The sequence below is a fragment of the Apodemus sylvaticus genome, chromosome 19 (genome assembly GCF_947179515.1).
Source record: "Apodemus sylvaticus chromosome 19, mApoSyl1.1, whole genome shotgun sequence".
NCBI lineage: Eukaryota > Metazoa > Chordata > Mammalia > Rodentia > Muridae > Apodemus > Apodemus sylvaticus.
The window spans coordinates 3,267,573-3,283,346 of record NC_067490.1 but is presented as its reverse complement, the minus strand read 5'-3'; the positions used below and the strand labels follow the sequence as shown (position 1 = coordinate 3,283,346).

The 15,774-nt window shown below is 56.6% G+C and overlaps 1 protein-coding gene across 1 annotated transcript; it reads right to left on the bottom strand.

The window, feature by feature from the left end:
• Nucleotides 1-156: 156 nt before the first annotated feature.
• On the bottom strand, nt 157-15,448 carry Vars1 (valyl-tRNA synthetase 1). The gene is made up of 30 exons (XM_052163545.1): nt 15,143-15,448; nt 14,540-14,958; nt 12,117-12,251; nt 11,881-12,019; nt 11,611-11,735; nt 11,438-11,522; nt 11,101-11,201; nt 10,873-11,000; nt 6,001-6,165; nt 5,758-5,839; nt 5,309-5,428; nt 5,113-5,221; nt 4,928-5,022; nt 4,713-4,803; nt 4,390-4,514; nt 4,203-4,306; nt 3,957-4,115; nt 3,787-3,877; nt 3,560-3,665; nt 3,406-3,476; nt 3,204-3,329; nt 2,858-2,962; nt 2,713-2,781; nt 2,510-2,588; nt 2,257-2,384; nt 1,772-1,927; nt 1,452-1,658; nt 1,194-1,305; nt 765-1,090; nt 157-306 (listed from the first exon to the last, which is right to left on the bottom strand). Exons 2-30 carry the CDS (start codon nt 14,924-14,926, stop codon nt 238-240), a joined length of 3,795 nt encoding a protein of 1,264 aa, XP_052019505.1. The 5' UTR covers nt 14,927-14,958; nt 15,143-15,448; the 3' UTR covers nt 157-237.
• Between the last annotated feature and the right edge of the window lie 326 nt (nt 15,449-15,774).

The window sequence follows — 15,774 nt, the reverse complement described above, 5'->3', positions numbered from 1 at the left end:
GACTCAGGCCTGGCACCGTGCCAGACAGACCCAGACAGACGCATCCCTGCCCACCAGGACCCAGGGCCTGGCAGGAGCTGGCAGCTCTGCTGCTCCCGGGAACTCCCAGGCCAGGCTTCTGCCCCTCCCTGCCCACACCACACAGACAAGTGCAAATGTTGGCAAAATATTTTATTGCTGCCGTCCCTGTCGGTGGAACACTGGGGGCTGAGGGTTGGAATTGGGGGGGGGGGGGTGTCACAGCATCTTCTGGAACAGGGCGATGGCCTCGTCCACCTTCCTGAGCTCCGCCTCTGTCTGTTGCAACTGGGGATGCAAAAGGGGTATGTGGTGATGACCCATGCCCAGGGAGACCCAGACACCCGTGCGTAGAGGAGCCCAGGCTGGTGAGATGGTGGCAGGCCCTCTGCAGCACACCACGCATGTCCATCAAGACCCTCCTCCAGAGTGTTCCTTCTCCTGCGTGTCCAGTGACAAAGGGCCTCGGACACACACACAACCCCAACCGGGACCCCACCGTGCAGGAGCCCACAGGCTGCCCGGCCTCTTTACTCTGAGGCCTGAGAACAAGCACTCAGTAGGGCTGGCGCTCCCAAGCGCTGGCCTCCTTGGAAGACCCTGGAGACAAGGGTCTCCGGATTCTACACCAGGAGACGCACTGACTTTCTGGGTGCGCCACGGTGGTTAAACGGGCAGGCACTGCCACAGGGGTGCCAGGGTCCCAGCAGCTGGGCTCGCTGGGAAACCCCATCCCCACCACACACCTTCGCTTCATCTGCCTCCTGGACCTCAAGGGGCACCTTTGTGGCGTAGCCGGAGGCAGCCCGGCGCTCCTGCAGCCGCTGCGCCTGCCGCTGCGCCTCAGTCCGCTTGGCCTGCAGCTTGCTCAGCTCCCGCGCTGGGTCCACGAGCCCCTGCAGCTGCAGGTGGATAGAGCAGCGGTCCGAAGCCACAGCCACAGCGCAGCCCTGCGGGGCAGGGGCTCCCAGGGCCAGGACGGCCACCACGCCCGCACTGGCCAGAGCCTGCACGTAGCCTGACACCGCCGAGGCCAAGGCACCCGTGGCCTCATCAGCTACTTCCAAGAAACCTGTAGAGCGAGAGGGAGCAAAGTGAGGCCTGGCTACGGCCAGACCCGGGCTCCCCAAGGGGCCGGGGAGGACAGGGACAGGGGGACACGGCCTGAGGCTTACAGTCCGGCCTGGTCCGGGTCAGGTTGTAGTCGGCACGCAGGGAGCGCACAGCTCGAGTGATGCTCAGGGCTAGCTCCAGAGCAGCTTCAGCTTTAGGGTCCTTCCAGGAGCACTGTGAGGGAGAGCGGGAAAGGGGAGCACTGTGAGGCAGAGTAGGGAAGGGGGAGCACTGTGAGGCAGAGTAGGGAAGGGGGAGCACTGTGAGGGTAAAAGGACTGTTCGGGAGGGAGGGCAGCAGCTCCAGGCCACACCTCATACCTCTGAGGGCTCTGGGTAGGGGGTGACACAGAGGCTAGCAGGAGCTTTGGGTGTCCGCCGGGGCAGCCTCTGGAACAGCTCCTCTGTGACAAAGGGCATGAAGGGAGAGAGCAGCCGCAGGCCGACGTCCAGGCAGGTGTAGAGGGTCTGCCGCGCACACTCTGCTGCCGCCTGGTCCACTCCGTTCAGCACGGGTTTTAGACACTCCTAGAGATGTGGAGGCAGAGGCTCAGGGTCCCACCTGGAGCCCCCTCCCGTCGCCCCCATGAGGAAGGAAAAAACCTGAGGTCAGAGCACGCGTGCCCGCCCCAGCCGCTCACCAAGTAGACGTCACAGAGCTCATAGAGCCAAAAGCTGTACTGGGCGGTGGTGACGGCTGGAAAGTCGTAGGCCTGGAAGCCTTCGTTGCTCAGCCTCACGGCCTCAGCCAGCCGGCTGCGGATCCAGCGGTCCACCAGGCTCTCACGCCCTGTAGGCTTGGGGGGAGAGAAATGTCAGCCAGCAGGCGGCCCGGCCCATTACCAGGGCAGGGAGCCGCAGCCCACAGGAGTGGAGGGGGACGCAGGAGAATCTGCATTCTCACGGGCCCCAAGCTGCGGAGACTTGTCCATGTTTGGGAGAAAGGACAGGCTGGGCCCCACTCTCTGTCCATCGTCAACCTCCACCCGCCTGCCCCGACCACAAGGAGGGTCCTCAGGGGCAGAAGCGCCAGTCTTGGCACATTGGGACCATGCTTGACACTTGTGTGGAGGTACAAACTATGTGGGAGTGTGCTGTTAACGATGGCCACCAACCAGATCCTCACCTTGGAGGTTGGTGAGGGCACAAAGCCCTTCCCAAGGCCACGCAGGGCAAACTTGGTGGCATTCCAGAGTTTGTTGCAGAAGTGACGGTACCCGAGGATCCTGTTCACATCCAGGTTGATGTCTCGACCTAGAGGAAGGTGACAGTGACTCCACCCCGTATCCCTCCAGAGGGATCCTCTGCAGGCCCAGGGAGAGGAAAGCACGGGCTTCAGGGAAGAAAGCAGGCAACTGAGGGAGGACAGGAGACCATACCTTGGGCTGTGTAGGCACAGAGTCCAAAGCGCAGGGCGTCAGTGCCACACTCGGGGATCCCTGCTGGAAAGTCGGCTCTCTGCAGAGGATGCAGAGGCCACAGGGTGGTCAGGCCTACGGTACGCCCCACACCCGTGGCACCCCCACACCCGCGGCACCCCCACACCCGCCCACCCGCCCACCCGCCGCATCCCACCCCTTACCTGTCCTTCTTTGGCTTTCTCCACCTCACTGGGATCCAGGTTGCTGTTTAGCAGCTGGTCATGGAGGCCCTAGGGAGGAGATGGGAAGCGTCGTGGTTCCAGCCACAGCTGCAACGCTGTTCTTAGCTGAGCCACGGAGCCCTACCTGTAAGGAGACGCCATGGATGACATCCAGGGGGTCGATGACATTGCCAAGAGATTTGCTCATTTTCCTGCCGTGAGCATCGCGCACGATTGCATGGAGATAGACCTGGGGGCAGGCGGTGCGGTGTGACCAACAGTCAAGTGAGGCCACGGCCCTCCCCAGTCTGCCCACCTGGAATCATGGGATCCTAGAGGTCCTACCTGCTGGGTGTCTTAGTGTGTCTGACAAGTGCCCCCTCCTCTGGGAAGGAGCAGCCCCGGGCCAGACCCACCAAAGCTAATCTTAGCCAACAGTCACCCAAGAAGGCAGGTAAGGAGCCGGGGATGGGGCTCCGCCATCTCCACACCTCTCTGAAGGGCAGCTTCCCGGTGAGCTTCAGGCCCAGCATGACCATGCGGGCCACCCAGAAGAAGAGGATATCATGGCCCGTCTCCAGCAGGGTCCCAGGGTAGAACACACTGAGGTCTTCCGACTGTGGGAGGACGAGGGTATGCAGGTGAACCAAGCATTCCCCTCCAAGGCCCCTCCCCCTCACTCTGGAAGCATACCTGATTGGGCCAGCCAAAGATGGAGAAGGGAAAGAGACCGGAGGAGAACCAGGTGTCCAGCACATCCTCATCTGGAGGAAGCCAAGGTCAGAGGTTAGACGCATGGGAATAGAAGACAGAATCCCAACTGTTCCGTCCTCTGTGCCCATCCTGCCTTGCTGAAGGCTGATCTTGTCAGGGGACACTCCAAACTCCCGTGCTGCCTTCTCTCGGGCCTCTGCTTCCGTGCGTCCGCTTACCCAGTACCGCCCATCAGGGTCCTAACAGAGAGGATTATCAAAAAGGCTTCCTTTACTTTGCCCACACCCCTCTGCCAACCAAGGGCCCAACAAACCGTGGCCACGCGACATCCAGCTATGGCTCTGCTATAGCCTCACTCACCTCCCCAGGGGGCACTGCCGGGTCGTGGACAGTGATGAAGTAGGCAGGGATTCGGTGGCCCCACCACAGTTGCCGAGAGATGCACCAGTCTCTAAAACAGCAAGGGGTCAGTCATGGTGCTCAGGCTGTGTCCCTCAGTTGGCTGTCCTCCCCACCCAAGGGGCACACACCGGATGTTGTCCATCCAAGAATGCCATGTTCGCTGGTGGGCCTCCGGCAGTATCCGGAGGTCACCCCGGGTCACAGCAGCACTGGCAGCCTGAGCCATCTCTCCACAGCGCACGTACCACTGTGGCCTTAGCAGAGGCTCCACCACATCCTTGGAGCGGCTGCAGGAGAGAGAGGGTCAAGGAGACGCCATGTTGAGCACCCAGAGGAACCCACCCTTCCCCATGTGCGCCCATCCCCAGTCTCACTTGCAAAGCGGCACCACCATGGGGTTGTCCTTGACGCCCCGGAACAGGCCCTGCTCCTTCAGTGCCACCAGCACAGCCTTCCTGGCCTCAAACCTGGGCAGGCCCTGGATGGTGAAGGCCTCATCATGGCAATGCCCAAATAACTCTCCACCCCCCACGCAGGTGCCCACAGAGCAGACATCCTCACCAGGAAAGGCGGAGGCACGTTGACAAGGGCCCCCTTTGAGTCCATGATGCTGATGGCCTCCAGCCCATGTCGCTGCCCAACCTCATAGTCATTCTGGTCATGAGCAGGGGTGATCTTCACGGCACCTGGAGGACACAGGGCGTGCCAGGATGCCACTGCGTGTTGGGGCTCCCTCCCACGCCTCCCGTGCTGAAGGCATGGCTCCCAGAGCACTCTGCTGTTCGCTCCCTAACACTGTTACTCCTATCCAGCCCCAGTGCTGCCTGCTGAGCCGAAGACAACGTTTCAGTCTTTCCTTTCACCAGGTCACGGCTGCTGCTCACCTGTGCCGAACTCCATGTCCACAAAGTCATCGAAGACGATGGGAAGGCTCCGGGACAAGAACGGGTGGGCGACATACTTTCCCTTTAAGTGCTTAACACGGAGGGAAGCGTCAGGGCTGACACAGGGCTGGGCACGAGGCCCTCACCCAGGCAGAGCCCCCCCATCCCGTGCCAGCACCCAACCCAGAAGGAAGGCACGAGTGTCCCCGCCCCACCTGGTATCTGGGATCTTTGGGGTGCACAGCGACAGCCACGTCTCCCAGCATGGTCTCAATCCGGGTTGTTGCCACCACCACCTCCTCGTTGCTGTCTGGGGTGACAGAAGGCTGTGTCTGAGCTCCCTCCTCCTCCACTTCCACCCCCACCCCCCAGCCCACATCCTGGTGTCCTTAGCTCCCACCTGAGCCTTGGACCTTGTAGGCAAAGGACACGAGGACCCCAAACTCCACCTTCTCCTTGTAGCCGGGCACAGAGAGCAGTGTGCGGCCTGCCAGCTCCTTCTTATCCACCTGTGAGATGGGTGTTTAGACAAGTGGGCCAGCCTGGAGCTGGGGAACACTAGAGGGGGGCGGGGGCGGGGGCGGGCAGAGGCATACCTCGATGTCGGAAATGGCGGAGTTGAGGGTGCAGGACCAGTTGACCAGGCGGGTGCTGCGGTAGATGACCCCCTCGTCATGGAGCCTGACAAAAGCCTCTGTCACAGTTGCTGACAATTTCTAGGGTGGGAGGAAAATGGAAGTCAGAGAAATCTTGGCGTCTTGGTGCCAGGAAGATGTCCGAGGCAGCGGGGTGAGGGAGTCCACGGGGCCTATTAGAGCCCTGCACCCAGCACAGAACCCCTAGGACAGTTTCTTTAAGGAAGTGGCTGTGGGAGCGCCAGGGTGGGCCATGAGCCTGATGATGCCGGGACAGTGGGGAGCTCGCAGCTAGGGTCTGGTTGGGAGCTGCTGCTGCTGGCTGAGTCCTCACTATGCTCTGACCTCCTGGGAGAGGGGGGCCCACCCACGGAGCACCGCTGCCCTGCCCCAAGCCTCTGCCTGCATACAGGATCCATGGTGAAGCAGGCTCGATCCCAGTCCAAGGAGCTGCCAAGTTTCTTTAATTGGTGGTAAATCCTGTCACCCTTCCTGGAAGTGGACAGAGTCCAGGATTAGCCTTCAGCCACCCGTGGCTGTGGGTAGAGAGGGACTCACTGCCTTCTGAAGGTGCAGGCTTCTCCCTTCGGCCAAGCCGGTGGGAAGCTTGAGGCTGCAGCCAGGGCCGCAGCGTCCATGGTGGCTGTACTCACTCTGCTTTCCACTTCCAGACCTCCTGAAGAAAGGCCTGGCGGCCCAGCTGGTGCCGGTTCAGACCCCGCTCTTTCCAGAGTTTCTTTTCTACCACCACCTGGGTGGCAATGCCCGCATGGTCACAGCCTGGATTCCACAGTGTGGTCTCCCCACGCATCCGGTGCCTGCGGGAGGCATGAGGGCCAAAGGGTGAGCCAGGGGAGGAGATCCTGACCCCAGAGGTCTCAGGTTTCTGCCAAAGGGGTGCTTAAGAAAGGGATGGATTGAAACCTTCTCTTTCTACAGTTAGGCAGTGAGGAGGAAAATGGAAGCCCTGCAGAACAATGTGTAGAAGAACAGGAGCTCTCGCCCAGCCGGACAGCTCAGCACAAGACAAGCAAACGTCATCCACAGGGACCCGGCAGACTACAAGAGGTCCTGCTCCTAAGCCCCACGTCTTAAGAGCTGTCACACACTAAAGTGGCCGACAGACAAGGCAGAACAGGGAGGAGCACATGCCTCTCTCGATCCGCAGGCAGTGACTGCAGAGGAAGGAAAGACATTTTTTTCCTCCCCCAAGACAGGGTTTCTCTGTGTAGCCCTGGCTCTCCTCAAAGTCACTCTGTAGACCAGGCTGGCCTCGAACTCAAAAATCTACCTGCCTCTGCCTCCCAAGTGCTGGGAGTAAAGGCGTGCGCCACCATCGCCCGGCTGGAAAGACATGTTCTTCAGCAGAATAATCGCATGATGCCTGTGCCCCTGTAAATGAGCAAACCTCCACTCTGTTCGCTGTTTCCCAACAACAAAAGGGGAGGAGCATCAGCAGGGGGAGGGGCACACGGATGGTGAGGGAGAGCAAATGAGAGAAATGTCAGACACCGGTAAGAAAGTGCTATGTGGTGGGGTGGTGGCCTCGCCTAATCCCAGCACCCGGTGCAGAGGCAAGTGGATTTCTGAGTTCCAGGGCAGCCTGGTCTACATAGAAAGCTCCAGGCCACCTAGGACTACATCTACAGGATACCTACCTCAGTTATCCCATCTGCCAAAAAGGCCAGAGACACAAAAAGTACCAAAAAGCAAAATCAGTACCTCCAAGCCGTTAGAAATGACTGGGGGGAGGACTGGAAGGGACTGAAGAGGACATCTCTACAACACTGGCTTTAAGTGCTTTACCCACTGAGTCATCTTCATAGCTCGCTCCCGTGTGGTCACATGTTCATGGGACCATGATCAATATGCAATAGAGTATTACATTCATGCCTGCTTAACATGCTGCACTCAGATTTTCTGTGGAAAGGGATTGTAGCAAATCCATTCTCTGTCTGTCTGTCTGTCTGTTTTTCGAGACAGGGTTTCCCTGTATAGCCCTGGCTATCCTGGAACTCACTCTGTAGACCAGGCTAGCCTTGAACTCAGAAATCCACCTGCCTCTGCCTCCCTAGTGCTGGGAGTAAAGGTGTGCGCCACCACTGCCCGGCTCCATTCTCTTACAGAGAGCACAAGTCTTCCCTACAAAGGCCTCAGAAAGCATTAACACACTTTATGAACTTAAATATGCTTTAAGGAATGAGGAGGTGGTGGTGCATATCCTTAATATCAGTGCCCAGGAGGCAGAGGAAAATTGGGAGTTTGAGGCCAGCCTAGTCTACATTGCAAGTTCTAAGATAAATCCCAACTCAAAAAAGATTTTTAAAAAAAGCACCTTTTAGTATCACTGCTGTGAAAAACGAATCTGGGCAGAACAGCTGATGCAAGCAATCCCCGTATTTTTGAGGGAGGCAGGAGTGCAAGAGTCAAGGCCTGCCTTGGTTACCTAAGTCACTGAGCCCAATGCCGTTCGGGCTACTAAAACCCTGAAACAGGAAATTAAAAAGCTGAAAGCCAAAACAAAGCAAAATGAAAAACAAAACGGGGGTAGGGCGGCCTGGAGACGGCTCAGTGGCGGGGAGCACCAGCCGGGCTCAAGGTCAGGCTCTGTGACCAGCCCCACGGGCCGCTCACAGCCATGTGACCCCAGTCCTAGATCACCGGGCACTGTGGGCAGGGGGCACCCAGACAGAAATGCAGGCAAAACACTGGAACACATAAGATAGAAAACAAATTAGACATAAATAAATCAAGAGCTGGACTCCAGAGCATGTACCTGCAGTTGCAGCTACTGAGAGCAGGGAGGGTTACTAGGAGCTGCACCAGGAACTACAGGCTAGCCTAGCCAACACGAGAAAGTTACGAGAGCATTGGCTGCTCGTCCAGAGGACCTAGGTTCAAAGCCCAGCACCCATTGTGGCTCACAAATGTCTGTAACTGTAGTTCCAAGGGATCCAATGCCCTCTTCTGGCCTCTGCAGGCACAGAGCACACATGTGGTACACAGACATATGTGTAAAATACTATTGGCATGTTTATGTGTAAAATACTATTGGCATGTTTAATAAAAATTTAAATTAGGGGCTGGAGAGATGGCTCAGCAGTTAAGAGCACTGACTGCTCTTCTAAAGGTCCTGAGTTCAACTCCCAGCAACCACACAGTAGCTCACAGCCATCTGTAACGCGAACTGATGCCCTCTTCTGGTGCGTCTGAAGTCATTGACAGTGTACTCATATACATAAAATTCTTTTAAGAAATTTTTATTTTGTCTTTTTTTTTTTTGGATTTTTGGTTTTTTGAGACAGGGTTTCTCTGTGTTGTCCTGGCTGTCCTGGAACTCCTCACTCTGTAGACCAGGCTGGCCTCGAACTCAGAAATCCGCCTGCCTCTGCCTCCCAGAGTGCTGGGATTACAGGTGTGCGCCACCACCGTCCGGCCTCTTTTAAGAAATTTTTAAATTGGGGCTGGAGAGATGGCTAAGCAGCTAAGAGCACCGACTACTCTTCCGAAGGTCCTGAGTTCAAATCCAGCACCACATGGTGGCTCACAACCATCTGTAATGAGATCTGATGCCCTCTTCTGGAGTGCCTGAAGACAGCAACAGTGTACTCACATATAATAAATAAATAAATCTTTAGAAAAACAAATAAATAAATTTTTAAATTAAAAGAAAGTAAAAATGAGGTCAGTCTATATACAAGAACAAGTAAACACGCTCAAAAGAAACTGTTGAATATTAAAAAAAAGTTGAACAACTTTTTGTGTTTGCTTTTGAGATATGGTCTCACTGTGTAGCCCAGGCTAGCTTTGAACTGGCCACACTCCTGCCAGCCCTGCTATTACACCTGGCTATATAACTTTTTTTTAGCTTTATGAATGGGTGTTTTCTCTGGGAGGCAGTCGCAGGCGGATCTCTGAGTTTGAGGCCAGCCTGGTCTACAGAGTGAGTTCCAGGACAGCTAGGGCTACACAGAGAAACCCTGTCTCGACAAAACCAAATCCAAAAAAACAAAAAACAAAAAATAAAAAAGAATGAGTGTTTTGCCTACCTGAGTGTGTGTCCATGTGTCATGTATGTGCCTGCAGAGGACTTACATCTGGAAACGGGGTTAAGGACACTTGATGAGCCACTACATGGGCGGTCTAGGAGTCAAACCCAGGAGCTCTACAAGAGCAGCCCGTGCGTTAACTGCTGAGCTATCTCTCCAACTCTGAGTTACAACCTTTGCTGGTTAGATTTAAGTCCTTCCTATTAAAAAAAGGAAACGTCGGGCAGCAGTGGTGCATGCTTTTAATCCCAGCAGTTGGGAGGCAAAGGCAGGCGGATTTCTGAGTTCAAGGCCAGCCTGGTCTACAGAGTGAGTTCCAGGACAGCCAGGGCTACACAGAAACCCTGTCTCAAAAGGAAAAAAAAAAAAAAAAGAAGAAGAAGGAAGGAAGATAGAGGGGTTGGGGAGATGGCTCAGTGATTATTAAGAACAGGTGCTGCGAGCCGGGCGGTGGTGGCGCACGCCTGTAATCCCAGCACTCTGGGAGGCAGAGGCAGGTGGATTTCTGAGTTCGAGGCCAGCCTGGTCTACAGAGTGAGTTCCAGGATAGCCAGGGCTACACAGAGAAACCCTGTCTCGAAAAAACAAAAAAACAAACAAAAACAAAAAAACAAAACAAAACAAAAAAGAACAGGTGCTGCTCTTCCCAAGGACCAGAGTTCAATTCGCAGCTCCACACCAGCGGCTCACGGACCCAGGACTCCAGGAGCACCCGGCACCCCAGCCTCTGCCAGCATCTGCACTCATGTGCACAGACCCACAACACTGCACACATCTAACTTAAGTCAAACTTTAAAAATAAAGTAAATAGAAAGAAAGAAAGGAAGCCTGGTCTAGAATAACAACTTCCATCCAGTACTTGGGAAGCAGAGGAAGATGGATCTCTGTGAGTTCAAGGCCAGCCTGGTCTGTCGAGTCATTTCCAGGAGATAAACATACCCAGAAAGACCATGTCTTGGAGACAAGAACTATTTCCTCCTCAGCACCCAAGGGCCTCATACCCAGTGGAAAGAACACTGCGTGGCACTGCTCTGTGGACACACAGACAGCCAAGGCAGACCTGGAAAGATGCACTTTGACTGGTAATATTCAAGGACTCCATTCTGGATGGGAGGAGGTCTGGGCGGGAAGATCAAGGACAGGTTTGGATGTTTCAACAAGAGTCAGCTCATGCCTTCTGAAAACCCAAAGGGATGTCGCTGTAGAGCACTGGTGCAGTTCTACAGTAGACTACGTTTAGTGTACAGAGGCCATGGGCCCAGCCCTCAGCGCTGCAACAATGGGGAGAGAATGTTCTTCTCAGGAGACAGACGGGAGGGAGGGAGCAGGGACCCGTAGCAGTCAGCTGCACTGACAGACTACCTGAACAGGAACAACTGCTGACCGCTCAGAGGGGAGCAGGACAGCCACATCCGAGGGGCCAGACAAGGCCCTCGCGGCAGAGGGCGCTAGCTGGAGTTGCAAACAGGAGCTCACCATCGAGTCAGGGAGTCCTGGATGGCGTTGGTGAGCGCGTGGCCCAGGTGCAGGGAGCCTGTCACATTGGGGGGTGGGATGCACATCATGAAGACGCCTCGGGGATTTGGTGCTGACACACTAGGCCGCTGGTGGTGGAGAAGGAGGGCAAGTGCTGAAGCCGCGGGTACGAACATCCTGCCCCTCCACCTCCTGCCCCCTCGGCCTGGGCAGCAGTAACCCACTCACCCCATACTCTGGCTTGAAGAAGCCCTGCCGCTCCCACCAAGGGTACCAGGCAGCCTCCACGTACTGAGGGCTGTAGGAGTCGGGCATGGCGCCACTTACATCTGGGAGGAAGGAAAAGAGGGCTCAGTAAAGCCAGAGAACCTCAAGTTAGGACAGATGGACCAAGCTGTCTACATTCTCCGCACAGGACAGGCCTGAGGCCGTTCTGCCAACGGCCCTCACTAAGCAGGGTGGAAGACACACACACACACACACACACACACACACACACACACACACACACACACACACGAAGACGAAGGCAGTGGCCGGGGCTGGACCCCTCCCCCGCCAGCACCTTTCTTCTCCCCTGGTGGAGTAGGGAGGTCGTAGGTGATGACCCCAGGGTCCCGTTTCTCCTTCTTCTCTGGTTTCGGCTTCTTCTGTTCAGAAGGAAGAAGACACAGACCCAAACTTGAGCCGCGTCGCCTGGGCGCCCCACCTGCTCCTGCTCGCCCTCGGCCTTCCTACCTCCCCGTGCGGGGGCTGCTGCTGCTGTGTCTTCTGCTTCTGCTGGAATTTCTCGAGTTTCTCCCGTTTCTTGGCCTCTTTCTTGAGCTGAGCAGCTGTCTTCTGGGGTGCGGTGACCTCAGAGCCTGAAATTCAGACTCTGACTGTAAATCTACTGCCTCAAGCCTGACAGTGTCTCCCACCTCCAGCTTCCACAGCCTCCACACCCAACAGCCCAGGGATTTCAGGATAAAGGGGCCCTGCCCCCCTGCTGTCTCCCATGCTCCTCACCTGGCTGCTGAGCGACAGACCTGGCCCCGGAGTACAGGGCCACTTCTCCCAGTACAGCCCGGAATTCTGGTTGCCGGACACACGTGTTAAACCATCGAGTCACATTACCCCAGACGCGGCGGGCAGAAGGGTCTAGAACCTGGGAGAGACCAAACCAAACAAAAGATCATCTTAGTCGCCATGTAAGGAAGTCTGACAGCCACGCACTTGTCCCTCCCCAAGCTCCAGTGACTCACGTAGCGGAAGGGCAGCAGTAAGGCCGTCACAGCAGCTAAGTCGGCCAGAGTGGGGGCATCCCCAGCCAGGTAGGTGTGCAGCCGAAGCCACTCCTCCAAGGGGTTCAAGGCCTTGCCCAGGGCCCCAAGGGCAGCCTGACAGGAAAGGAAAGGGTCATGACAGGCTTACATACTTCTATCTCAGTGGCCCTCGACCTTCCTAACACTGCGACCCTTTAATACAGTGCCTCGTGTTGTGCTGACTCCCCCCAACCATAAAATTATTTTTGTTGCTACTTCATAACTATAACATTGCTATGGTAATGAACCATACTGTCTTCCAATGTTTTTCTTAGGCGACCCCTATGAAAGGGTCATTTCTACCCCCTCAGAAAGGTCCTGACCTGTGCAAGGTTAAGAGGCTGCACCACCCGGTCTGCCCTTCCAGACTGAAGCCTTGGCCATTGACCGCCACCTCTCAGGCTACCTTTCCTCATTCAAATGGTGATTATAAATAGTTCTCTTGGGTGTGGCACTGCAGGCCCTAAGAGTCCTGAGAAGGCAAGGGCAGGGGGACCTGCCTGCCTTTAAAGTTGGCCTCCGTCTTCAAGAGTCCAATTTCAATTAAGGCTACATAGTTAAGACCCTGACTCAAAGCAACAGCAAAATGCTGTGTGGTTGAAAGTTCAGTGGAAGAGTATTCAGCACAGCACACAGGAGGCCCCCGAATACATACATCCCAGGACTGGGGAGACACAGAGACCAGCATCTGAGAACACCGCTGCTCTTACAGAGGCCCCAAGTTTGCTTCCAGGCACCCACGTGGTGGTGTACAACAGTCCGTAAACCCAGTTATAGACAACACCTGGTCACACGTCCCCAGACTCCTTGGGCACCGGGCACACAAGTGTCCATATGTGCTTTTTTTTTTTTTTTTTGGTTTTTCGAGACAGGGTTTCCCTGTATAGCCCTGACTGTCCTGGAACTCACTCTGTAGACCAGGGTGGCCTCGAACTCAGAAATCCCCCTGCCTCTGCCGCCCATGTGCTGGGATCAAAGGCTTGCGCCACGACCGCCTGGCCCAGGCTCTAAAGTTAAAGGGTTATCTGAAGCAGGTCTGCAAGGTCTGGGCACCAACACACAGATTCCAACAAGGAAACCATGAATGAGCAAACATGAAGCACTACCCCCCAGGAACGCCGCTCACTGTTAGCCCATCAGGATTGGACGCAGCCAGGGCCATGCATTCATTCCCACACTGAAGAGAGGCTAAGTATCTACCGCGCACTTCCTGCCCTGCAGGGCTGGAGCCTTCAGAAAAGGGAGGCACAGGTCAACCCGGGAAGGACTCACAGGAACAATCTGGTGGGTTATCGGTCCCCCCTCCCCCTCCTTCAGTCTCCCCTAACTCCTCCCAGCAACAGCTTAACATAAAAACTGCACTTGGGCTGGAGAGGTGGCTCAGGTTGAGCACCAATGGACTGCTCTTCCAGAGGTCCTGAGTTCAAACCCCAGCAACCACATGGTGACTCACAACCATCCGTAATGGGATCTGTCACCCTCTTCTGGTGCGTCTGAAGACAGCTACAGTGTACTTACATATAACAATAATTAAGGCTTTGGGCCAGAGTGAGCAGAGGTCCTGAGTTCAATTCTCAGAAACCACGTGATGGTTCACAACCATCTGTACAGCTACAGCGTACTCGTAAACATAGGACAAACAACAACTGCTCGCATCTGGCATCCCTGTCACGCTTACCAACCAGGGTCTTGTCAACCTCACACAAGCCAGTGGGAAGAGGGAAACAAAATTGGGAAAATTTCCCCATCAGATTGGCCTGTAGGTAAGTCTGTGGGGACACTTTCTTAACTAACGATTACGTGGAGGGCCCGTCCATTGTAGGTGATACCAGCCCTGGATAGTTTAAGAAAGCAGGCGGAACAGGCTGTGGAGAGCAAGCCAGTAAGGAGCCGTCCTGCAGGGCCTCTGGCCTGACTTCCTTCAGTGCTGGAGAGCTGTAACCTGCAACAAATCCTTTCTTTCCCAAGGTGCTTTTGGTCATGTTGTTTTTAACAGGGCAAAAGAAACGCAAAGGCAGACTTGGAAATGCTTGGCACACCACGGCGTTCTAAGCCACTCATCTAGAGTGAGACCTTGTTTAAAGACACACACACACACACACACTCCAAAACCAAAAGTGAAAACACCAACACCAGGCTCCCAGACACTTACTTACCTATCACACCCCCGGAGGAAGGGATTTCCATCACCTTGTATTCTCAAGACACAGAAGACCAAGGATCAAGAATAATTTAAAGTGTTCCCAAAGTTACTACACCAGGAGGCCAACAAAGGATTCGACCGCCTGACAATCCACTTCCTTCTTTGGGATTCTTTCCAATCCTGTTGGTTTAGTTAGAATTTGTCCCTTCTTCCCTCTCACCTGGGGGTCCTGACCAGGTCCTCGGAGTCCTAGGGCAGGCAGGGTCGCCCCGCAGGCAGCTGGTATGAGCTCCGTGTCGGCATAACTGACCCACTGTTGGACCAGGACAGCTGCCCGGCTGCCTCCGGGTCCCCCCAGGCCTGCTGGCCACAGCAGCTGAGCTACAGCCGGGGCCCCCCACACCCACAGGCCGCCAGGCCCCTGCTCCAGGGCGGGCAGGCGAGGCGGGGGGAATGGAGTCCGGCTGCTCGGGGGAGGCTGCAGGCAGATGCGGGGGTGAGGTCCTCCCCACCCAGGGCCGTCACCAGCTTCCCCGTAGCGGGCAGCGATGAGGGCTCGGAGGCTGGGGAAGGCATCGGGGTGAGGAGAGACGTAGAGGATGGACATGACTGTGCAGGGTCCGAACGCGTTGGAGTGACCTGAGGAGACACCAGGCAGGTTGAGGAGGGGAGGTGAGCACGTGCTGTAAGGTACGCAGGCGCCCGGCCGGGCCCCAGGCCTGGCGGAGCAGCGGCCAGCAAAGCCTGGAGCAGGAGGCGGGACCCCGATCGCCCGCCCCCTCGGGTGGGGAGAAGGGAGTTCGCGCCGCGCGCGTGTACATACTGAAAGTGGTGATCACACTTGGCCGGGAGATCTCCTCAGCCGGCCACGGCCGCAGCCCCACAGGGCGGCCCAGGAGGAGGTGGCGGGCGGCGGAGGCAGCTCTCCCGCTGCGGGAGAGCGGGGCCGGGCCAGCGGCACCCACGTGTCCCCCTTTGTGACAGCGTGCGTTTCTGGGCCCGGGTCCTAGCGGGGCGGCCGGGCCCCGCCTGTGCGTGCGCGGTCCCGAGGGTCCGTGCGCGGCCCACCGCTGCGGGACGAGTCGAGGAGGGGCAAGGATGGCTCGCGCCGCAAGGCGAAGGGAACGCGCGCGCGGGGACGAGCCTGTGCCTGGGTCAGGCGCCGCCGCGGGCAGCCCAGGGGTCCTCGGGTCAGGCGCCGCCGCGGGCAGCCCATGGGTCCTCGTGTCTAGTGCGCGCGGGAATAAGGTTCTGATGTCTGCAGCGCGTGGTTGATCCCTGCCTTGGGCCTTCTGCAGCACAAGCTGCAGAGTCTGTGCCAGCTCCAAGCAGCGTCTGGCTGCCGGGAGCTGTTGCTGTAGGGAATAAAAGGTTAGTAATTCCCTGTGCATGCGGCGCCACTTGTCTTGTGTTTATCTTCTGCTCTTAGAAAGCGTACTGCCGGGCAGTGGTGGC

What these genes read in the sequence shown, in the direction of transcription:
- Vars1 (XM_052163545.1), bottom strand. Translation starts at nt 14,926, where the DNA reads ATGTCCATCCTCTACGTCTCTCCTCACCCCGATGCCTTCCCCAGCCTC. An exon ending in TGCCCTCACCAACCTCCAAG is followed by an intron (nt 1,928 to 2,256) that starts GTGAGGATCTGG and finishes TCTCCCCCCAAG; the next exon opens with CCTACAGGGCGTGAGAGCCT. An exon ending in CCTACCCAGAGCCCTCAGAG is followed by an intron (nt 1,306 to 1,451) that starts GTATGAGGTGTG and finishes TCTCCCTCACAG; the next exon opens with TGCTCCTGGAAGGACCCTAA.